The sequence below is a fragment of the Nomascus leucogenys genome, chromosome 7b (assembly GCF_006542625.1).
Source record: "Nomascus leucogenys isolate Asia chromosome 7b, Asia_NLE_v1, whole genome shotgun sequence".
NCBI lineage: Eukaryota > Metazoa > Chordata > Mammalia > Primates > Hylobatidae > Nomascus > Nomascus leucogenys.
Window position 1 is genome coordinate 50179026 of NC_044387.1, and position 21929 is coordinate 50200954.

General features: G+C 45.9%; 2 pseudogenes and 1 gene segment (V, D, J or C); all 3 read right to left on the reverse strand.

Moving 5' to 3' along the window:
• Positions 1–4338: 4338 nt before the first annotated feature.
• On the reverse strand, positions 4339–4831 carry LOC115835860 (annotated as a pseudogene).
• A 3926-nt stretch (positions 4832–8757) lies between these two features.
• On the reverse strand, positions 8758–9703 carry LOC100579696 (annotated as a pseudogene). The gene is made up of 3 exons (XR_004030834.1): positions 9499–9703; positions 9249–9305; positions 8758–9127 (listed from the first exon to the last, which is right to left on the reverse strand). The product of XR_004030834.1 is annotated as an immunoglobulin lambda variable 5-45-like (transcript).
• Positions 9704–18532: 8829 nt separating this feature from the next.
• LOC115835995 lies at positions 18533–19274 on the reverse strand. The segment is given in 2 exon segments: positions 18533–19073; positions 19211–19274. Coding segments are annotated over 2 exon segments (369 nt in total).
• Positions 19275–21929: the final 2655 nt, after the last annotated feature.

A 21929-nucleotide genomic window follows, 5' to 3' on the forward strand; every position in this document is an offset into this window, starting at 1 on the left:
ATTTGGAAAGAGTTTCTCATTTCGTTAAAGCTGCAGGGAATCTTCTTTCACGGTTACACTTGTAGAGATCTAGTAGTTTCAGAGATCTCAGTGTTCGAAAGTATGTTTTCAAATCAATAACAAAACCAAACACATGCCAAAAGGAAATCACTTTTAGATTGCTTTGGAAGGTACAGCCATCGATTCCAGGTGTTCTCAGAAACGGGCTCACCACTTCCTTGTAAAACAGAAAGCATGAAATCAGTGCCCACAGAAGGAAATGTCTTTAAATATGTTAGTTATTTGGACAAGATTATTCACTCCTTAGAAAATACAGTAAGATAAAAAGTCTAAGGTGCAAAGTATGCAGCACGGCACCAGTTTTACAGAAGGATTACAAGATCCTGGGATCAGTAGCTGTTGGCTTATGGCACAGAATATAAGAGTAGTCACTGGAAGTGGAAGAAGAATGATGATGAGCAGGGAGTCTCTCACAGTCTTACTCAGCCTTTTAACTTGCTAAATGAATAGGCTATGTTCTGTAGCATCTTTGAGAGAACATTTGAGACCACTGGAAAACAACAACAACAAAAGCCATTCAGTATTATTTCCCAGAACGTCTATATTTGTGAAAGACTGTCCTGTTTCCACCGAAAAGTCTTGACAACCTTGTTTAAAATTATTTGACTGTATAACTAAGAGTTTTTTTTCTAGGCACTCAGTTCTGTTTTATTTATCAGTATATATGTTACATATATACCGCTCTGTTTTGATTAGTGTAGCTTTGTAGTATGTTTTGAAATCAGAAAGTGTGAGACCTCCAACACTGTTCTTCTTTTACAAGACGACTTTGACTGTTTAGGTTCCCTTCACACTCTATATAAATTTTAGGTTTAATTTTTTTCTATTCTTGCATAAAATATTATTGGAATGTTTTCAGAGATTGCAATGAATCTGTCGATTCCTCCTGGTTTGTTTTGCTAGCATAACAATATTGAGTTTTCCAGTACATGAACAAGAGATTTTTTTCCATTTATTTGTGTATTCTTTAATTTCTTTTAGCAATGTTTCATACTTTTAAATCTACAAATCTTTAACCTCTTTGAATAACTTTATTCTTAAGTATTTTACTGCTTCATTTTTATTTATTTGTTTCTTTGGGACAATGTCTCACTGTCACCCAGGCTGGAGTACAGCGGCAAGATCTTGGCTCACTGCAAACTCTCCCTCCTAGGCTGAAGCGATTCTTGTGACTCGGACCCCTGAGTAGCTGGGATTACAGGCATGTGCCACCACAGCTAGCAATTTTATTTTATTTTTTCTTGTAGGAACGAGGTTTTACAATATTGGCGAGGCTGGTCTTGAACTTGAACAGATGATCCCTCCAAATCGGCCTCCCAAAGTGCTGAGATTACAGGCATGAGCTACCGTGCCCAGCCATATTTTACTCTCTCCAATGATGTTGTAATTTGATTTGTTTTATTAATTTCGTTTTGGGTTGTTTTCTCTGTCCTTGTTTAAGTATTGAGATATAAGAGATTTTCTAAGTATTGAAATATAAGAGATTTTCTTTCTTCTTTCTTTCTTTCTTTCCTTCCTTCTCTCTTTCCTTCTTTCTCTCTTTCTTTTTTATTCTTGAGACAGGGTCTTGCTTTGCAGCCCAGGCTGTCCTTGAACTCTTGATCCCAAGTAATCCTCCCACCTCAGCCTCTCAAAGTGCCAGGATTACAGGCGTGAGTCACCATGCCCAGCCATGAGATGTTTTTACATGGTGATTTTGTATTCTGAACACTACAGAATACATTTAATCATTCTGACAAAAGCTGTTTTGAGGAACTTTTAAGGGTATTCTACATATGACATTATATCCATTGAAAACAGAGATAATTTTACTTTTTATTTCTAATTGTTATCCTGTTTGTTTATTTCTCTTGCCTTATTGCTGTGGCTAGGTCTTTCAATACTGTTTTGAATAGAAGCAGTGAAAGTGTGCATTGTTGCTATGTTCCTGATATTACAAAAGCGTATCTTTGGTCTTTAAGATTGTGTATGATGTTGGTTGTGGGCTTTTCATAGATAGCCTTTACTATGTTATGGTAGTTTCTTTGTATTCGTAGCTCATTGAGTGTTTTTATCATGAAAGGGTGTGGAGGTTTGTGAAATGATTTTCTGTAGCCCGGGTCTTACTGCTTTGCATCTGGAAGAGCCACTCTGCTCTACACCCACCAAACCCCCTCCAATATATGCCTGGTGTTAGAGAAGAATAAATACTTTGTGTTCTCCTGGGGCCAGTGGCCACTCCACCAGACCCACAGCAGTGGTCACCTGTGTGAGGGGATCGGAGAGAAAAAGAGGCCCTCATGGGTAGAACTGTAGACTCGGCTTCAAGCCATAGCAGCTGTTACTTCTGTATAGCTGTTGACTGGGATGGAACTACCCCTGCTACCCTGGACTCAGACATGGGCAAGGGGTCCAGGGAAAACAGAGGCATGGACCAGAATCAGAAACAATAAGGTGAGGGGACTAGGCTCAGGCTCCTGTGAGTAGTTTGGGGTGACTGTAATAGTAAGTGCCCCATTTTCCCCAGAGTTGGTGGCTGTGCTGATGAGTCTCTCAAGGAAGCCAGTTTCTCCCTCACTCTGACCACCTGCTGCTGATGGCCCCTCATCCTGTAGATTGATTAGGAATGACTCCTTCATAACTCCCAAATTTAGGAGACCAGCTAGACTTCTATGGGTGGCCTCAGAGTTTCCATTAATAGGTTTTAGATGAAAGGAAAGGGTGTGCAATGGTTTCTTCAAGCAAATCAGTCCCCTCTTCTTATCTCCCAACCCCTTCATAGAACCTCAGTTGAAACAGTCACCAGAATACATTCCCCAGGTTGGGTGGAAAAGGCCAGGTTGATTGAATCTGGTTATCTGTGAGGACATAGCTGCTGAGCCCAGTGAGCAGTCAGCAGATGATGCAGGATGACTTCCCAGCTGTCAGCATCTGTAGACCCCTCAAGGACAACCTTATAACACCCAGTGCTGCCCCAGTTCCAGATCTACTGAGTCCTTCAGTTTCTCCCTGCCATTGTCTATTTTCTCCTTCACCAAAGATACAACTGCAAAGACCCCTGTTAAGCTGCATTTGTACTTATTGCTCTGCACAGAATTCAAGTACCATGACATATCTTTCTGGTCTGTGCTGCTATTTTTAGTTAAATCCTGGAATCTTGGTCTTACTGAAGGAGATTCTCTGATAGACATCACAGCGGGCAGCCCAGTTTGGTGAAGGAGAAGCCACCAGAAGAGCAGGCCTGTGCCGAGAGATGCTTGCTTCTTCCACATCAAGACATAGCCCCTATTCAGGCTGCCAAGTCTTGTCCTGAATACTCGGAGCTCTCAAGGTGGGGCTCCTCTTGCTCTCAGCCCACCCACCTTCAGAATCAAAGAACCCGGGAATTAGGGTTTCACTGCACGGAGGGAGAGCCAGGTTGAGTTCTTCTGTCTCTTACTGTTACTTATGCACTCCTGGCTTAAGCCCCTCTGTGTGGGGACTGAGGAGCACCCTTGCATCTTGTTTTGAAAGACATATGAGGACCCTCATTCAAAATCCTGGCTGCTGCAATGTTTGGGGAGGTCTTGAGTCTGCAGATTTGAAGAATAATAGAAAGAAGAATTAGAAAAGTGAAGAGGCATTATTGATTGGGCATCGTATACTGTGTATTTAGTGCCGATGTGCTCACTTGAGGGTAGCTGTGTTAGAGAAGCCCTGTCTTTGAGGTTCAGCTCATAGACCTGGCATCAGGAAGAGAGAGCAGCTCTAACTCTGCCTCTTCCAGGCTTCGAACCCTGTGTTCAGTTGGCAGATGAACTGCAAGGTAAGTTTGTATCTCAAATGAACAATATTGTGTGGGAGTTACACTACTAATTCTTTGTCATTGTTTACTGAATTCAAATTTAACTGACCTTCGGTGTTTTTATTTGATAGATTAGAGAACCTTACATCCAGAACACAAGCACTCCCTCTCTAATCACGACCTACTGAATGAAAAGCAATCATAAAGCTGTTGTCAGGATTAAATGAGGTCACACTCTTAGGAATTCAAAAGCCATTGGCCAATAGTAAGGTTGCAGTTGTACTAAATCTTGATAAAACCTATCAAAACCTCTGGGATACAGCAAAAGCAGTGCTATGCTGCTACCTGTGCCTGATTCTGAGGACTAAAGGGGAGGAGGACCCTCCACTCTCAGGCAGGGCCCTGGATGCCCCTGGACCCATGGGGGAAGCTGCAGCAGCAGAAGCCACAGGCCAGGCCTGAGCAGCAGTTGCCAGGGCTCACCCTCCTGGCAGAAAAGGAAGGGCGTTCTTGTCTCACTTCCCCTGGGCCTGCAGCACTGTGGGACCACTCAGGCTGTCATCCCATGCCTCGCAGTAATAATCAGCCTCATCCTCCGACCGGAGACCAGTGATGGCCAGTGAGGCTGAGGTGCCAGACTTGGAGCCAGAGAATCGGTCAGGGACCCCTGAGGGCCGCTGATATTATATAGATGAGGAGTTTGGGGGCCGTTCCTGGGAGCTGCTGGTCCAGTTACATTATTACTTCCGATGTTGGAGCTGCTTCCAGAACAAGAGATGGTGACCCTCTGCCCGGGGGTCCCAGACACTGAGGGTGGCTGAGTCAGCACAGACTGGGCCCAGGACCCTGGAAGTGAGAGAGACACAGACATGGTGATTGACAAGAGACAAAAGGAGACAAGAGGAGAAAGCAGGGCCCCATGGGCTTCCCAGGGCCCCTCTCTTGCTCCCCTATCCTGTCACCTGCCCAGTGAGTGAGGAGGGTGAGGAGGAGAGGGAACCAGGCCATGCTGGAGATTGTCCTGAATCCTGTCTTCTCTACCCACAGCTGAAGCTGAGCTGCCCCCAGATCTCTCCCTGTCTTTATACTCTGAGAGGGGGAGAGTCCATCCATGCAAATCAGACCCCACCCCCCCCAGGTTTGTGACCCCACCCTGAGCCCTGGGTCAGGCTCCTGGGCTTGAGGATGTCAGGGGGTGGCAGGGGTGGAGCTCTGTGATCCCAGAGGGTGGGGAGAACACAGCTGTGAGCCCTGAGCAGAGGACACCAGGCAAAACAGGTGGCCGGTTCTACTTCCTCGCCCCCCACGCGTCTTCTCAGAAATGGTCCCCCAGCGCCCTCTGGTGTCCAGCGAAGGTAAACCATTCTATGATAAGGTGACCAGAGCCTCTCATTTACACCGCTGCCTCCGTCTGTTCTGTCCACTGCCCCCTCTCTCAGGTCCAGGCCAGCTCAGGTGACACCTGTGTCTCCTAGCTGTGACCTCACGGCAGTCTTCACGCTCTACTGGACTCCTCAGGAGTGAATCTGTCCATGGCTCTGTGGCTGTACATTGTAGAGGACTCAGGTGGTGTCTACACAGAGTCCTCTTATGTCAGGGTCAAGCCCAGAGCGGGGACCGGCCCCATGGACTCACTTCCCACCTGTGTGGGACACCTGGTCCTCTCCTCTCATGTGGCTCCTTCCTGGTGGCCAGAGCTCTCCTTCCTCTGTGGATCCTGTGGCGCTGAGGAGAAAGGGAGCTCTTCCCTCTAGGGTCCCCTGGGGAGACATTCCCAGAGGGTTTTTCTGGTAAATCTTTGCTCTCTCTCTACTTCCCCAGATTTGCAGCCAAAGTCATTTGGATACTGTGACCAGGGATCTTGCTTAGGAGTCTGTACACTGAATGCCCATCTGCAGGGGATCCTGGCAAATGACTTTGGAGGGTTTCACTTATGAGCAAAAAGAGCAAAGATGCTCAGTCTTTGAAGATGGGAAGAATTAAAACTTCAACTTGGTTTAACCAGCGTCTGTCCTCAGGTGAGCCTGATACGTGGCAGCTCTTACTATCGAGCCCCCAAGGAGGATTCTAGGGGAAAATTATGGTTCAAATTCAGTAGTGAATGTTGTGGGGGTGCTTAAAGATGATAGAAATTTTTCATCTTTGATCTGTAATGACATCTAGAATTAATAACTAAAAACAAGAAGCTTAACAGAAAACACAATTCTGTTGATCAAAATGAAAAATGAAACAGGTTATGTCTATGACTGCATGTGTCCTGGCATGATACACCCTGGCTCTTAATAAATATTTGTTTAGGGAATTTTAAGGGGACACAGAAAAACAGCAAGATGGTTATGTTGATATAAGTTGCAATACAATAAGATTTTAAATGCTCCATTTAAACAATGCAATAGTGAAATTTAATACAGACATTTAAATAAAACTAGTCCATATATGGAACTGAAATAAAATGTATGCTGTGTTTTGGGATCACATTTCAAGGGTGTTGTTATTTTAAATGTTCCTTTTACTGTAAGCCATGTGCCTTTACATAATTTTTATACTTTTTAAAATATGTTTGTTGTATTTACTTAACACATCAGACATATTAAGTTTTATTTGTTTCCAAGTAGGAATAAACTATTAGAGCTGGGCTTCACTTCCTGTTTTTTCTCATTGCTTTTTCTTTGATGATGCATAGATGTTCACAGTGAATTTTGTTTTCCTTTCCTCCCACGTTAATGAACAGGCGGTCACCGAGGCTGAGCAGTGTCTCACATACAGGACAAGGCTACTCATGGCCCCCTCCCTGCCCATGGATGCACTTCCTGGCGGATGCCCCATCAGCTTTTAGGTTGAGGGCAGAGAGAAGAACAGGTCCAAAACTACAGGATCTGGACACCCAGAGGATCCGGGAGTGACAACAGCTGGGACAGTGAGCCCTGGACAGAGGATACTGACTATGGATTTTTTATGTGATTCTCCTCAGGGACCCTCACAGACAAACCATAACCCCAGTCTCTATGTGTCTTCAGGGCACAGGTCCTTCCAGGTCCTCTTTTTGTCACTGCTCTAGGTCCCGGGCCTCCTCCTCCTATGACTCACAATGGACAGCCTCCTCTTCAGGCTGCACCCTCCTTACCACATCTGACCCCACACCCATCTCCTCATTCCCCCATAAACCATCCCCTGCTCACTTCCATTAGCACTTTTGCATCATTCTAGGATCACAGCCTCCCCAAGGAGGTCTCTGCAGGATATCCATGCTGCAGAGAGCTCAGCCCCTTGACAGGACCGCTGTGCCTGGGCCACCCAAGTCTGAGCATCTCTCTTGCTTCTCTTCTACACCAGCTCTAGGCCAAGCCATATCTGGACCTTTCAGAATGCTGAGCCCATGTTTTCTTAAGCATCAGACTTCCTCTCTCACATCCCTGGGTCACACAGGCAGGATTCTCCTTTCTTGTCATCTTTCCCACAGTTTCAGAGCTCAGGAAATGGTCAGCACACCTGCACCAAAAGGAGGGGACACCTTTGGGACCAGGCCAAAGGCTCCTGGACTTCTGGGTCACACAGGCTGGATTCTTTCTTGTCATCCTCACCTCATCCACACCCACCATGTGTGGGCAGCTCCTTTTGCTTCTAGAAACAAGTTGATTCTCTTTGCACTGGGAGACCAGTAAGAAAAGGAGTTATTGTCAATGAACCCTTGCTCTGCTTTCAGTAACACAAGTGACAGCAGAAGCCTTGGCATGAACTGCTGTTGGTCATAGGCAGGGATAAAGGAGAGATGGGGCAGAGAGGAAGAATGGGGCAGATCTTTCTCTCATTTCCCCATGGAACAGGAACCCTTGGTAACATAGAGTCAGGATGCAGCTGTGTGACAGTGATAACCAGCCAGTCCTCAGGCTGGAGTGCAGAAGTTGTCCAGGAGGCTGTGGGAATAAACCAGAGCTGTAGAATCAGGCTCGGACCTCTGAGGGATAATCACTGATGTCCTAAGACACAAAATTAGGGGCTATTTCTGGGAGGGAATGCCCAGTGTTTCTGCTGCTCCCCATGCAGGAAAAGGTGACATTGAGATGGGGGCCTTCTCAAGACTTTCCTGGGAAGGAGTCACTTGAAGCAAACAGTATCTGTACCCAGATGTTCCACAGACTCACCACTAGAACCTGACTCAGTGAGAACCTCCAATGGTCTAAGAGAGAAGAGAACACAGACCCTGAGGGATCAGCAAACCCATGCTCAGCAGTCCCCATGGTCCTGAGTGGGATGAGCTGCAGGAGTCACATCCATAGGACTTACTTCCCCCGTGGCCAAGGAGCAGCCTCAGCCTTGTCTCAGCCATGGTGGAGCCTCCCCTTGACTCTCTCATGTCCTACATAGAGGTTTACTGGCCTCAGGCCCACAGTTACCCTCAGACCTAATCCCATCTCCCGACATTTCCACTGAAATGCAGGTGCCCAGGACTGAGCCAGCTCAGCACTATATCTGGAATTCCCTGACCTGCGTCCTCAGGCAGCATTTCATATTTGAGTGCCTTGTTCCTGGGACACAGTGAGTCTCAGACAGCCCTGAGAACAGACTACTGGGGATGGAAGGGGAGGTCTCTCTACTTGTACGCTGGAAGAGCAGAGTCCATGCTGCAGGGGACTGTTCACCTGCTAGGATGTCCCCAGGCTCTGACCATGATGTGAGCTAGGAAAGACTCATTTTGCTTCTTTCAAGAACAAAAGTCCAGCTCCACAGGCAGTGGTGTTAGCACATGTAGACAAGCAGGCAACACTTCAGGGTCATCAGGTGCTTTGGTTTTGTTTTGTTTTACTGAGACTTCATAAGAATGGATGGGAAATTGACAGAAGAGCCTTTTACAACTAGAAAGTTATTTCCAAATTTAGTTTGTCCCTCGGCTGGTTGTTTTAAAATTTAAAAACTGTTACAGAACAAGACCCAGATCAGCGCGAGGTTTTCGTCCCAGTTCCCCATCTGTGTGTGTCACTGTGAGAAGCGCTGCTGTGCCAGATCATACAGTAATAGTCAGCCTCATCCTCAGACTGGAGCCCGGAGATGAGTGAAATCCCTGCATTGGTCGAAGCATCTTTGGATCCAGAGAAGCGGCTGGGGACTCCAGAGCCCTGGCCCTTATCTGAGTCTGAGTAGTAGTTCAGGAGATACTGGGGAGGACTCCCTGGCTTCTGCTGGTACCAGGATATCCTGTAGCTACCAACATTGATGCCACTGCGCAAGGTGCAGGTGAGTCTGGCTGATGCTCCAGGAGATGCTGAGAGGGAGGCGGCTGAGTCACCACAGACTGGGAGAGGGAACCTGGAAACACAGGCATTTATAGCTTTAAGGTGGAACCAAGGTAATATTTTTTTAGGGATCTTTGACAGAAGAGTCAGAATCAGGCTGTGTGGCTGACCCTGGTCTCTGAGGCCTTTCCTACCTGTGCAGTGAGAGAGGAGCAGGAAGAGGAGAGGAGTCCAGGCATGGTGACACTGCTCTTACCCACAGTGGACTGGGCTGCCTCAGGCCTCCTTTTCTTCCCACCCTCTGCAGAGGAGGGCTGCTCATGCAATGGTTCCAGGCAGGGACTGCCCAGCCCTCCTGAGACCTGGGATGCAGCTCAGCTCTCTCTGCAGACTGAGCGGGAGGAAGGTTTGCTTTTCTTCTTGCAAGGCCCCGGGAGGAAGCACCTGTTGAGACCATACACAGGTCCCTGCTCAGGGAATTCTGCCAGGCCAGAGAGGACACAGCTGCTAAGTCCCCATCAGTGAGCACAGGGCCCAGCCCCAAGGCCTGGATTTCTTTGAGTGAATAGTCCTTACTGAACAGCTGTGTTGGAACCACAGGGCAGCCCCAAAAGATCTGATGCTGGTCCCAGGACACACACTTTCCCATGGCTCAGAGACTTCAGAACCCAGCTGGTCTCTGCAGCTCTCCAGTCACTGTCTGTATTCACATATCCATGGTCTGATTCCTAGACACTGTTTCTATCATGCTATGCATTATTACTATGATTTCTCACTCCCAGAAGTAGTCTTGGTCTGTGGGATGTGCAGCCATGTATATATAAAGTTGTCAGCACCCCTGCATGGCATTCTAGAAAAGTCAAATTGCCCACATGTGCCATCAGGGTGGGCATCATGAAAAATGGGTCAGCTGAGGAGCTAAGTTGAAGGGCAGCTAGGGGTTGTTCAAAAGGACAGTGAAGAATGAGAATTTTCCAGGAAAAATAAATGATCCAATACATGTTAAAGGCAGCAATTTAGCAAAAGTTATATATCTAATGGTTTCCTAGGTTTTATAGAGATTCGACTCAATTTTGTGATGTAGGAACATTAAGAGATTTTGTAGACTTTCCTTTACCAGTGAACAGTGTGACATATATCTCTGTTTTATAAGGTTAGCCATTATCTCCCTAAGTAAAACGTCACTTTCTTCACAGTTGTGTCATATTTTTTGGTAAACAATTTGTCCTAAATGTTATACAATTTGTTTGTATCTTGATATTGCCACCTTTATTTTTTTACTGGATGCTTTCAGGTTATTTGAAATATCAGTATTTATTTTACCTGCAAAGTGTTCTCACAAGTATTGAATGCCAGAGGAGGCAAAGGCAGAGACCATCACTTCTCAATGTAGCCACATCTACTCTTGTGCTAACTGTGCAAATGGCCCTTGGATTTCTAGACTCACAAGGTGCTTTAGTGAATAATCTAGAATCAGGAACACTCACTTTCCTCAGGCACTCTCTCCTCAAGGCATTTGGAGAGAGATCCCTCTCATATAGATGAGGCAGGGAAGGTACTACCTGGCTTAAACCCCTTCAGTAACTCATCATTCTTATTATAAAATCCAAATCCTGTGGCCTCTGAAGCATGCCCTTCACACTGTGGCCCCTGCACACACCCACAGCCCAACTCACAGCCCCGCCCTTGCTTTTAGGGCTCCGGGCTCACTCGCTTCTCTGTCCTGGGAAACCCTGAGCTCCTGTGTTTTCCATGTTCTCCACACCAGCTTCTCCTCTGCCTGTTGGGAGAAGATGGGCTTCTACTCAAAGTCAGAGTATAAGCTTACATTTTGTCCATATTGTACACCTGTTAAAAGCAGAACAGTTACAAACAAGGATATTTTAAACGCTGGTTAGCATGGAAACTTTTGAGCCATACGAATATACAGATACTTTTCTAATGAATTGTTTGCACCCATCAGCCAACTTTGACATCATCAGTATGGTTCATTTGTTAATTTTTCAACCCATTACTTACTCCTTCGCTAGGTGATTTTATAACAGATAATAAGCAGTAAAAAATAATAAATTAACAAATATATACATTTGAAGTGTTCCATAATTTTTGTGAATTAAAGCAACACATTCCAAGGACTCTTACATTAATTGATTTGTTTTTTAATCATTCATGTCTAAAGTTAATTTATTGTAAAATAATTGGGAAACTGGAGGAAGCACAAAGAATGCTATGATTTGCAGATGGAGGACTCACAGCATTGCATATTGGGTTAGAATAAAGTCCAGTTGGGCATCTACATTCCTAATTATTTATTGGCTTTACTCAGTTCTCCTAGTGGAGAAATATCTCTTCTGTGGACACAGAGCTCACAAACCCATCCTTCTTCCTTCAAGAATTTCCTCATCAAAGTCTGCTATGGGACTTGGGGTTGATGAGTTTAATGTTTGAATTGCATTGATCATATGGATGATTTAAAGCTCTGTAATGAATATTGTGAAGAAAGGATATCTAATGTAAAGTTTCTTAGTTATATAAATATTGCCAGAAATTTTCCCAACTCACCCATATTTGCAGTTTATTTGCTCTCGAGGGTTTTCTGTCCCCAGAATTTGCTTTATGATCTAATTGCTTCCTGTGGTTTCTTTAAGCAGGACTGGGAAAGCCCATCACCTTCTCTCCACTTTCTCCACATGAACCCGTGGGATCCAGCATATATGGATCCATGGGAATCAGACCATAAATGAGTGAACAGAGGCCGTGATTGGCAGTTGCAGAGACCAGCTGGGCCTTCAAGTCTCTGGGCCATGGGGAGGTATGTGTGATATATATTTGCATTTTTATATCCATATCCTTCTCCTGCTAACCAAATCCAAAGGCAAAAGTTCTTACTTAGTATCTTCCATTGAATGAACTTGGAATCTCAAACACAAAATAATCAGAATTTTTAAAAATTATTATCTTGACCTCAGATTTGTACCTCTTCCTGGGATTCCAATGTAGATGAACGCCCGTATTTAATAAACATGTATTGAGTCTGTCCTTAGTGCCAGGAAGTGTTTTCAGCAATGACAAGACAGAAAACAGCCAATAAACAATCTCATGGAGGCTGGATCTCAGCAGGGGAAACACAGTGAATAGAGTCACTAACTGTAAAGAAACATCTTCATGTGGATGATCCCATCCTGAAAAGTTAGTCACCCTGGGGATTTGAAGCCCATTGCTGACAGCTGAGCAATGCATTTCTATAACCCTGAAGAATGGATTGACTTGTGCAGAAGTTGATGGTGTTTTTTTTGACCATGTGTGCTGTAAATAATCCTGCATTGACAGGATGGGGTCAATCTCCTCGGCCTCACAAATGGCTGGGATCTTACTGTAAGGGAGAAATAAAACAGAACATTCCCATCCTCAGGAAGAATTCCTAAGGACAATCAGACAACTGAGTGTGAAGAGGGAATTCGTCATCAGATAACCTCTCTCCTGCTCTCTTTGTGATGGAGAAAGACCAGCACAGCCCTGGAACCCTGCCCTGGGAAGGAGACAAGGAAGAAGAGAGGTAAACAGAAATGTAAATAAGGATGCCTGGGCAGGAGCTGAACATCCTTCCCTCACCCAGACACAGAATCCTGCCTGTCCACCGCTCTCCAGCTTTTCAATTGACCTTTACCCCCACACATCACTGAGGTGGTCACAAGGAACCTGGCGCATAATGACACCTCAGGAAACTCTCGCTGATGCTGGGCCTCAGCCCTCACTCTCCCTCACCCCCAAACCAGGGCTGCAAAGATGGCAAATCAGTGTACCCCCAAATCAGCTACTTCAGCACTGACACCTCCCCTCTCATGGTTTCTGATAGAGCTCTGGGAGGTTTGATCTTGAGCTTTAACAGCAGCCCCTTGAGTGTGTGTAGCGCATCATCCTATGTGCTCTACATTGCTCTGTCCCGACCCTCGGTGCTTTTGCTCAAGAGAAAGTAAGCAGGTCTCTGTCCAGGTGTCAAAAGTGATGGTTCAAATAAATCTCGTTGAATAAGAGGGAAGGGCAGCAATGAGTCCTGAGTCCTATGAGCTTTCCAGAGAGAAGAAGAGTGTGACACACTTGATCACAGCTGCAGGCTGTTGTCAGGTTCCCATCACAAGGACAAGCTCAGGGCCTCAACCTAGTGTCCTCTTTCCTCTAGTCCTTCTCACCATGGTGTGGGTCATGCACATTCCTCCCAGCTCAGCTGCTACATCAGATGCTAGATACCTCATCTCTCACATGCACAACGCCACTGCTTTCTAACTGGACCTTTTGCCTTCACACTGTCCCCTCATTGTTTGTCTTCCTTGGAGAAGCTGGACTTTCCTCCTAAATCTCAAACAAAAGGCTGTGTCTTCCTTGCTTACAACCCACTAAAGGCGTCCTATTGCTCTCCCCCTTCTGGCCAGTGTCACCTCTTCGATACACCACAATATGCCTTATTCCCATTGACTTCTTGACCGTCTCTCTTTAGTTTGGTGTCAGCCCTATGAAGACAGGAACTTGTCTGTCTTGGTAACTCTGTATCCTGAGCCCTCCTCCTAGCCTGGCACATAGTAGGTGTTCAGTAGACAATAAGGATGATTAGACCTCTGCATTAGTGCATGTGCCTGAGACAGGCCCAGCTGGAGTCTGTCCCTGCCTCCCCTGACCCATCTTGGGTCTGTCCCCAGAGCAGCCTGTTCCTGGAATCAAAGGCTTTCTGATTCTTTTTTTTTTTTTTCTGAGATGGAGTCTCGCTCTGTCCTCCAGGCTGGAGTGTAGTGGCGCAATCTCGGCTCACTGCAAGCCCCGCCTCCCGGGTTCACGCCATTCTCCTGCCTCAGCCTCCTGAGTAGCTGGGACTACAGATGCCCGCCACCACGCCTGGCTAATTTTTTGTAGTTTTAGTGGAGACAGGTTTTCACCGTGTTAGCCAGGATGGTCTCGATCTCCTGACCTCGTGATCAGCCCGCCTCGGCCTCCCAAAGTGCTGGGATTACAGGCGTGAGCCACTGCACCTGGTGGCTTTCTGATTCTTTTGAAGCAGTCTGACAATGTGCTTTTGCTAAGGGCTCCTTTTGCTAAGGGCTGGCTCTGAGAGAACAAAGCTGCATTCTCTAGATCACTGTCCCTGACTTGAGTCCTGGGCGCTGGTTAGTGGCAGCACCAGGAAACATACACACAAATGGTAAAGAGCCCAGCTGTCCTGACAGCGGGTGGTGCTGCAGGTAGCTCATACTCACTGGAAACTTGGTGTGTCTTTGTCTCACTTCCCCAGACTGCAGCACTGTGGGGGCCTCGATGGAGCTGTCTAAAGCCAACAGTAGAGATCGGCCTTGTCCTAAGCCTGGAGCCCAGAGATGCTCAGCAATACCTTCTTGCCGGACTGGTAGCCCAAGATTCAGTCCTGGATCCCTGCAGGTAGATATTCGCTGCAGGATATGGATATAAATATATGGATCTGTATATATGTATCAGAGGTTTGGGGGCACTTCCTGGTCATTGTTGGTACCAGGACACAAGCCCAAGACCCTTATTGCTGCTGCTTCCAGTGCAGGAGATGGTGACTGGTTTAGCCACAGACAGACTGGTTAAACTATTATATTAGCTATTATCTATATAAACTATTATATTGAACTCCATTTAAACTCTTGTGTCTGAAGAGTGCAGGGATATTTTTTCTGGTATCCTTGTAGTGATTCGTAAGATGCAGTACACACTTACATTTATTGGCACTTTTTTTTCTAGATATCGCTGGCCTTTATATGACAATGTGCTGTAAATGAATAGTTAGGATCACCAGCCTAGAGTTGATAACTGAGCTTGGAAAGGTGATGAGAAACTAACAAGAGTATATTATGTGAAAAACGCCTAGCACTGAGGACATAAGATATTACTGAGTAGTGACAGAGCACCCCAGGAAGGACACTGAGAGGAAGAGTCCATTGTGGGGGAAAAGCAGGAGAGGTCACTCAGGGCTCTTAATTGTTGGCTTTGGGTCAGATCAGGCTGACTCTGATTCCATCTCCCAGGACACAGAGGAAGAGGGGCACTGAGATACCACTGCTGTGCCAGGACCCCGTGAGTGGAGAATCTCAGCAGCAGCCCCCAGATGCCTGGGGAGCAATTGTGTTGGGATGAGAGTAGAAGGGGCCTCACAGGGAATGTATGGCCAGAGGGAGGGCTCATTGTGCTGAGCCCCTGGGTTTGGTTGTCACTTCAGGAGGGGCAGGTGAAGAAGAGGCACCCGTGTGCTGGTGGTCAATTGTGCCACTGGTTTCATTTCTTTTTTAAAATTTAAAAAAATTTTATGGGTACATAAGAGTTGCTTAAATTTTCACTTTTTGAACTTTCTCTATTCTCATTATTAACTGTGGGAAGAGGAGGCTATGATGAACCTTTTTTTTTTTTTTAATGCTGCTTTTAAAAAATAAAAATGGGATCTCAGGCTTGTTTTGAACTCTTGACCTCAAGTGATTCTCTTGCCTTGGCCTCTCAACATGCTGGGATTACAGGCATGAGCCACCACGCTTGGCCTAAAATGTTTTGGTAGAAGATGTCATAATTACTTTTTCTTCCAATATTCTTTGTTATCTTAGCCTTGTATAATTTCACATATTTCTTTGCGGCTATCTTTGTGACTTTTTTTTTGTAGAGAGGAATAAAGATAAATCACATAAGATAGGCTTGTTTCAGAGAGGAATGAAGCTTGTCTCTCTAACACTCTTGCCCTGCAGACATTCTTGCCCTGTGCCATCCATGCCCCACTCTCATCACAGAGCCTCCACTTCAGGGCCCTCAGGAGACCATGCAGAGTCCCGCGGAGTCTCTGGAGGGAAGATGCACTGTGGTCAGAGAGGTTGGCGCTTTTCTACTGTTGTGGCACTGAGGTTTTCCTCCAGCAAACAGGGAGGCTCCCTTTTGGTACACTGGATTAAATTGTGGAGAAAGAAGCTGCATTTACTGAGTATGAAGAGTGTTAAAGTTATGTAAACTTTATGTTTTGTATTATATTTTATAAATTAACTCAGTTTTGAGGGGTTTTAATATTTTCAAATTTTTTTTAGATTTTCTAAAATTTGGTGAGAGGGAGATCTTTTCCGTGTTTCCATTATGTTTCTTCAAAGCTTTATATGGTCCATTGCTATGTTTATCATTATACATAGGATCATTGTTGTGTTGTGTCACTGATATCAAACTTTGCTCTTGTAATTAAATTCTGGCCTGCCTGAATCTGCATGTGTGTGTGTGTGTAACTTTTTATTTTGCCACTCCTATAAATAACTCGTAACTGTGCAATTGATGATAGATCTTAGTATTGTGCTTTATGAACACATTGTTATAACAACATAGGGGGTTAAAAATAAAAATTTTGCAGCTTAGAAGAATATATGTGACTACTTTCTCCTGGGCCCTGGAGAACGAGCATCAGGAGCCCGTGTTAGCCAGAAGCAGCAGCAGCCTCTGTGTGAAGAAGATGGAGATGTTGGGAGCACAAGGTGAGGCTGAGCCAGGGTGTGTGTGTCTGACGTCCCCATTTCTGCATGGGGTCCCCACTTGATTCTCACACTCTGTGCTTGAAGACAAGGCTGCCCTCACCATCACAGGGGCCTAGGCTGAAGATGAGGCTGAGTATTATTGTGCTCTGTGGTAGAGCAAGCAACCATCTCCACAGTGACAGATGCAGATACTCTGATATATTTAAAAATATTTTCAGTATAGGTCTAGTTTTGTAATTTTTAAAGTAGGAGGGTTTATATGAAAATAACAGTATTATAAACTGAACTTCTCTCTCTCTCTCTCTTTTTTTTTTTTTCAGATTCTCCTCTGCCCCTGCAGAAAAATAAAATAAAAAGCGTCAAGACTTCTTACCTACATTGGTACATTGGCACCCAAACAAGTTTATTTATTAAGAGCTTAAGGGGGAAGAGTTTATAATGTTTATATCTACAAGAATACATTTACCCAATGTAATCAACCAATGTAATTACCCAACGTAATATCAACCTAAAGAAACAAAGGGAAATATCAACCAAAATATCAACCAAAGAAACATAGGGAAACTGTTTAGAACTCACAGACCTAAACCTGAGGAAGTAAACCAGGGATGAGTCTGACAGCCATGTCCTTAATGAGGAGGGGTCATCCTATACCTGGAAATTCAGGAGCTCCTCAAGAGTACAATCTCAAGAGAAAGAGAAACTCAACTTCCCTGAAGTTTCAGAGTTCAGGGAGTAACCAGCAAAGACTGGGCCAAGAGCAGGGACATGTATGGGCCAGGAAGGGGGCCGCGCATGCTGGACTTCTGCTCTAGTTGTTATCCCACCCAGCAACCCGAAAGGCTGTTTGTGCTTAGAGGACAAAATGATTCTGTTAGCATTAAGAGGCCAGTAGAAAGGGAGGTATTTTCATTGAGTCTATAAACATAGACCAAGGATTGGGTATGAGAGGAGTTCAGGCAACAAGCCATGGTGGACACAGCCTCTGGACCTCACAGTTGGGCTGGGCTTCCCCAGGCTTGACTATTTTTCCTTCTTCCCCCAGGGAAAATAAGAAGCTGTTCATGCAAATCCACTCCCTCCCTTCTGGCTAGATGAGACCCTACCTGATCACTGATTCAGGAACCCAAGAGGGGACGTGAGGACAGAGGAGGTTGAGGAAGGAGCTGCTCTGAGTGTGGGCCCAGGAGGGTCCTCGAGGGAGCAGCTGTTGGAAACAGGCACAGGACCCTGCCCAAGAGGCTTTGCTGGACCCTGAGAGCACTAGGCTGCTGAGTCTCATCAGTGAGCACAGGGAGCAGCTCAGCCTCTGCCAGCCTGTGGCCAGTGGGGCTCACCCAGCTGTGAGCAGCCCCAAGGCAGGGCCTGGGACAGTTACCCATTGCTCCTGCTGGTCACAGCCCCATCTTGGTTGTCTACAAGGGTCCTCAGTCTTAATGCCTGGGAACTGGAGTCTGTAGTGGAGGTAGTCTTGAAAAGGGTTATTAACCCGTGAAATTTGACCTCAATCCAGGTATTTGTCATCAGAAGGCATTGCAGAGTGATTCCACCAGAGCTCTCTCCCTGCATGTGAAGGAATTTATTCTGTGAAGGCAGTGGGGGCCTCTCCCAGAATCTCAGATACAGAGCAGGCTCACATTCTCCTATCTTCCGTGTGTGTCAATTCTCTCTTTCTAGGACAGCCAAGCACATGCACCATGAGAGCTCTGTGCACATGGAGGTGATTGGAGATGGCTGAAGTCCACGTCGATTATGTGACCCTGTGAGTCAGCGTGAAGGCCTTATGTCTCCAGGGAAATTGTCAGTTCCCATCACTGTATAGGCAGCTCACAAATGTTGAATATGGGCAAAGGTAGTGGGAGCTGGTGACAGTGATTTCCCTATAAATGCACCTGTGAGCAGCTCTACAACCTGGAAACTTAAATCCCATCAGAGGACAGGTGAGTGGCAAAAACCACAAATGTTGGTGTGCAAACTTCAATGTTTAAAAGCTCTTGAGAAAATATTTACACACAGGGAACATTTGCTGTGAATTAGAACTCCAAAATGTCTAGGAAGGTGAAAACTTTAAATACGGAGTTAGGAGACAGGCCTCTGAACTGTGAGTCAGGCCAGTGGGAAGGAAGTGTGGACAGAGTAGATCAGCCGGGAGGTTTTTGTCTCACTTCCCCTCTGCCTGTGTCACTGTGGGTTACACGAAGTTGCTCCCACTGCCATGGTCTGCCCCACAGTGGTAGTCACTCTCATCCTCTTCCTGGATGTTCTTGATGGTCAGGTACCGATTCAGGCCCGAGCCCGAGCCTGAGAAGCGATCAGGGATGCCATCCCCCTTGGATCCCACAATCCCACCAGTGCCCACTCGCATCACAAACCGAGGGCCCTTCCCTGGTCTCTGCTGGTGCCAGTCCACCTTATAATTACTGTAGCCACTGCTCAGGGTGCAGGCGAGTGTGACCGATGCTCCCAGGGAGGCCGATGCCGAGGGTGGCTGAGTCAGCACAGGCTGGGAGAGGGACCCTGGAAACACAGACACCCATGAGGGCTCCTGTTGGTAGGTGGCTGATGAGCTGTTGGAAGAGGAAGAGCAGGGGTGGGGAGCAGGGGGCTGGGAGGTGGGGGTCCCTCTGGGGGCCCAGCCCATTGCCCACCCTGACCTGTGAGGAGACTGAGGAGGGTGAGGAGCAGAGCCCAGGCCATGGCGGAGCTGCTGCAATGCTGGGTTCTTCAGTCTCTCAGCTGAGCCTGAGGCCCCAAAGCCTCTTATCCCCTCAGTGAAGGACTGGGCAGGGGCATCACATTCCATGCAAATCTGCTCCCTCCCAGGGCTAGTGATTAGCAAGGGCAGGGCTCAGAGCAAGAGCTCAGGTCCCACAGGATTCACAGAGTTTGCCTCCCCCTAGTGGCCAGGCGCTGCGTCACACTCAGGGCTCAGACAAGGTCTCCCTGGGCCCCTGCTTCACCTGGAGCCCATGTGGGTGTCCTGGAAACTTCTCGGGCTCCATTTCTAATGTCTCAGGAATCTCCACAGTGCTTCTTTCCCTCTGGGGTCCCACAGTGGGATGCAGCGAATAGATCAGTTAATCCTGGAGCCCGCCCAAGGCACCTGTTCCAACTTTCATTATAGGATGGGCGAGCCCTTCAACTGTTACTCCACACAAACTGAAGATGTATCCACACTTGTAGATGACCACCTTCTCACTCTGTCCTCATCTCATTTTATGTTGCCCATTTTCTAATCTCCTCTTATGAGGTCCTTATGATCTCATTTCATCTTAATTACCCTCTGTAATGCTCTGTCTCCAAATACGGTAACATTGGGGGTTAGGGCTTCAACGTGAAGTATAGAAAGTTTAGTACATAATGACCAGTAATTACAGTGCTTTTTTAATTGATGAGAATGAGTTAGAATAGGATAAATACATGTGTGAAAAGGAAAATTTTATGAATATAACATTGTATATATTTTGACATTTGAACAAGTATATTTTTGTCATAAAATATACACAACGTAAAATTTGCCATTTAAATCACTTTTAACTGTAAAATCCAGTGGTGTCAAGTACATTCACAATGTGATAGAATTGCCTGGCATGGTGGCTTGCACCTGTAGTCCCAGCTACTCAGGAGTCTGAGGCAGGAGGCTTGCCTAGACCCACTTGCCTAGACCCAAGAGTTCAAGGATGCCGTGAGCTATCATTGCACCACTGCATTCCAGCTTGGGCAACAGAGCAAGACACCATCTCTTACAAAAAAGCAATAGAGTCATTACCATTATCAATTTCCATAACTTTCTCATCATCCCAAGTGAAAAGTTTGTACCATTTAAACGCAGGAGAATCGCCTGAACCCAGGAGGTGGAGGTTGCAGTGAGCCAAGATTGTGCCACTGCACTCCAGTCTGGGCAACAAAGAGAAACACTGTCTCATAAAATAAAAAAATAAAAAAAATAAAAGACGTTCAAGTAATCAACGGACATGAAAAAATGCACAACCTCACTAATCATCAGTGAAATGCAACTCACAAACACAATGAGATACCATCTCATGCTGGTAAGAATGGCCATTTTTCCAAAGTCAAAACAACATGCTGGCGAGAAGCAAAGGAAAGGGAATGCTGCTACATTCTTGGTCAACGTGAAAACGTTCACACTGTGCAAAGCAGTTTAGAGACTCTCAAAGAACTTAAAACAGAACTACCATCAGACCCAGCAATCCCACTACTTGGTACCTACCCTAAAGGCAAAAAATCCTTCTATCAAAAAGACACATGCTCTCGTGCATTCACGGCTGTGCCACTCACAAGAACAAAGACGTGGAAGCATCCTAGGTGACCAGCAACAGTGGATTCGACTTTTTTTTTTAAATGTGGGGCATACACACCACAAAATACTACGCAGACATAAGAAAAACACACAATCATGTCCTAAGCAGCATGGATAGACCTGGGGATTATCACGTTTAGCAAACCAAGGCAAGAACAGAAAACCAAATACTCCATGTTCTCACTTATGAGTGGGAGCTGAACAGTGAATACATTCAAACATAAATATGGAAACAGTAGACACTGGGCACTATCAGATGAAAAAAGGAGGCAGAAAGGGGGTGTGGGCGGAAGAACCACCTGACAGGCACTTTGCTCACTGCCTGTCAGTGACGGGATCAGTGGCCACAAGCGTCGGTGTTATCAAATGTTCACATGTAACTAACCTGCAATTTAATCAAAATAAGTCAATTATATATATATTTTAAAACAGGGTTTCCCGGGCACAGTGGCTCCCACAAGTACTCATGGCACTTTGGGAGGCTGAGGCAGGCAGACCACTTGAGCCTGGGAGTTCGAGAGAAGTCTGGGCAACATGGCAAAACCTACCTCTACAAAAAGTACAAAAAAATTAGTGGGGCATGGTGGTGCCCACCTGTAGTCCCAGCTACTTGGGAGGTTGAGGAGGGAGGACTTGAGCCCGGGAGGTCAAGGCTGCAATGAGCCAAGATCGCAGCGCTGAACTCCAGCCTGGGTGACAGAGCGATAAGATGTCTCAAAAAAAGCAAAAAACAAAAAATAGGATTAGAATATATTATAGATAGATACATATATACACACATGGATGATAGATAAAACAAAACCTACAGTCGTCCAAGCAATCACTGACTGGCATAAATATAGAAAGACAACCGAATGGACAAAATGAGGGAGCCAAGTAATCAACCCAAAATTATATTTAGGGCACACATTTTGCAAAAGCACGCCAAGGCACACCAGTTGAGAAATCTGGGTAGTCATGTGCACAAGATTGAAATAGCACCCCTATGCTGCCCAATACACAGAAATCTATGAAAAATACATCAAACAGTTAAATTCAATCCTGAAAGCAAA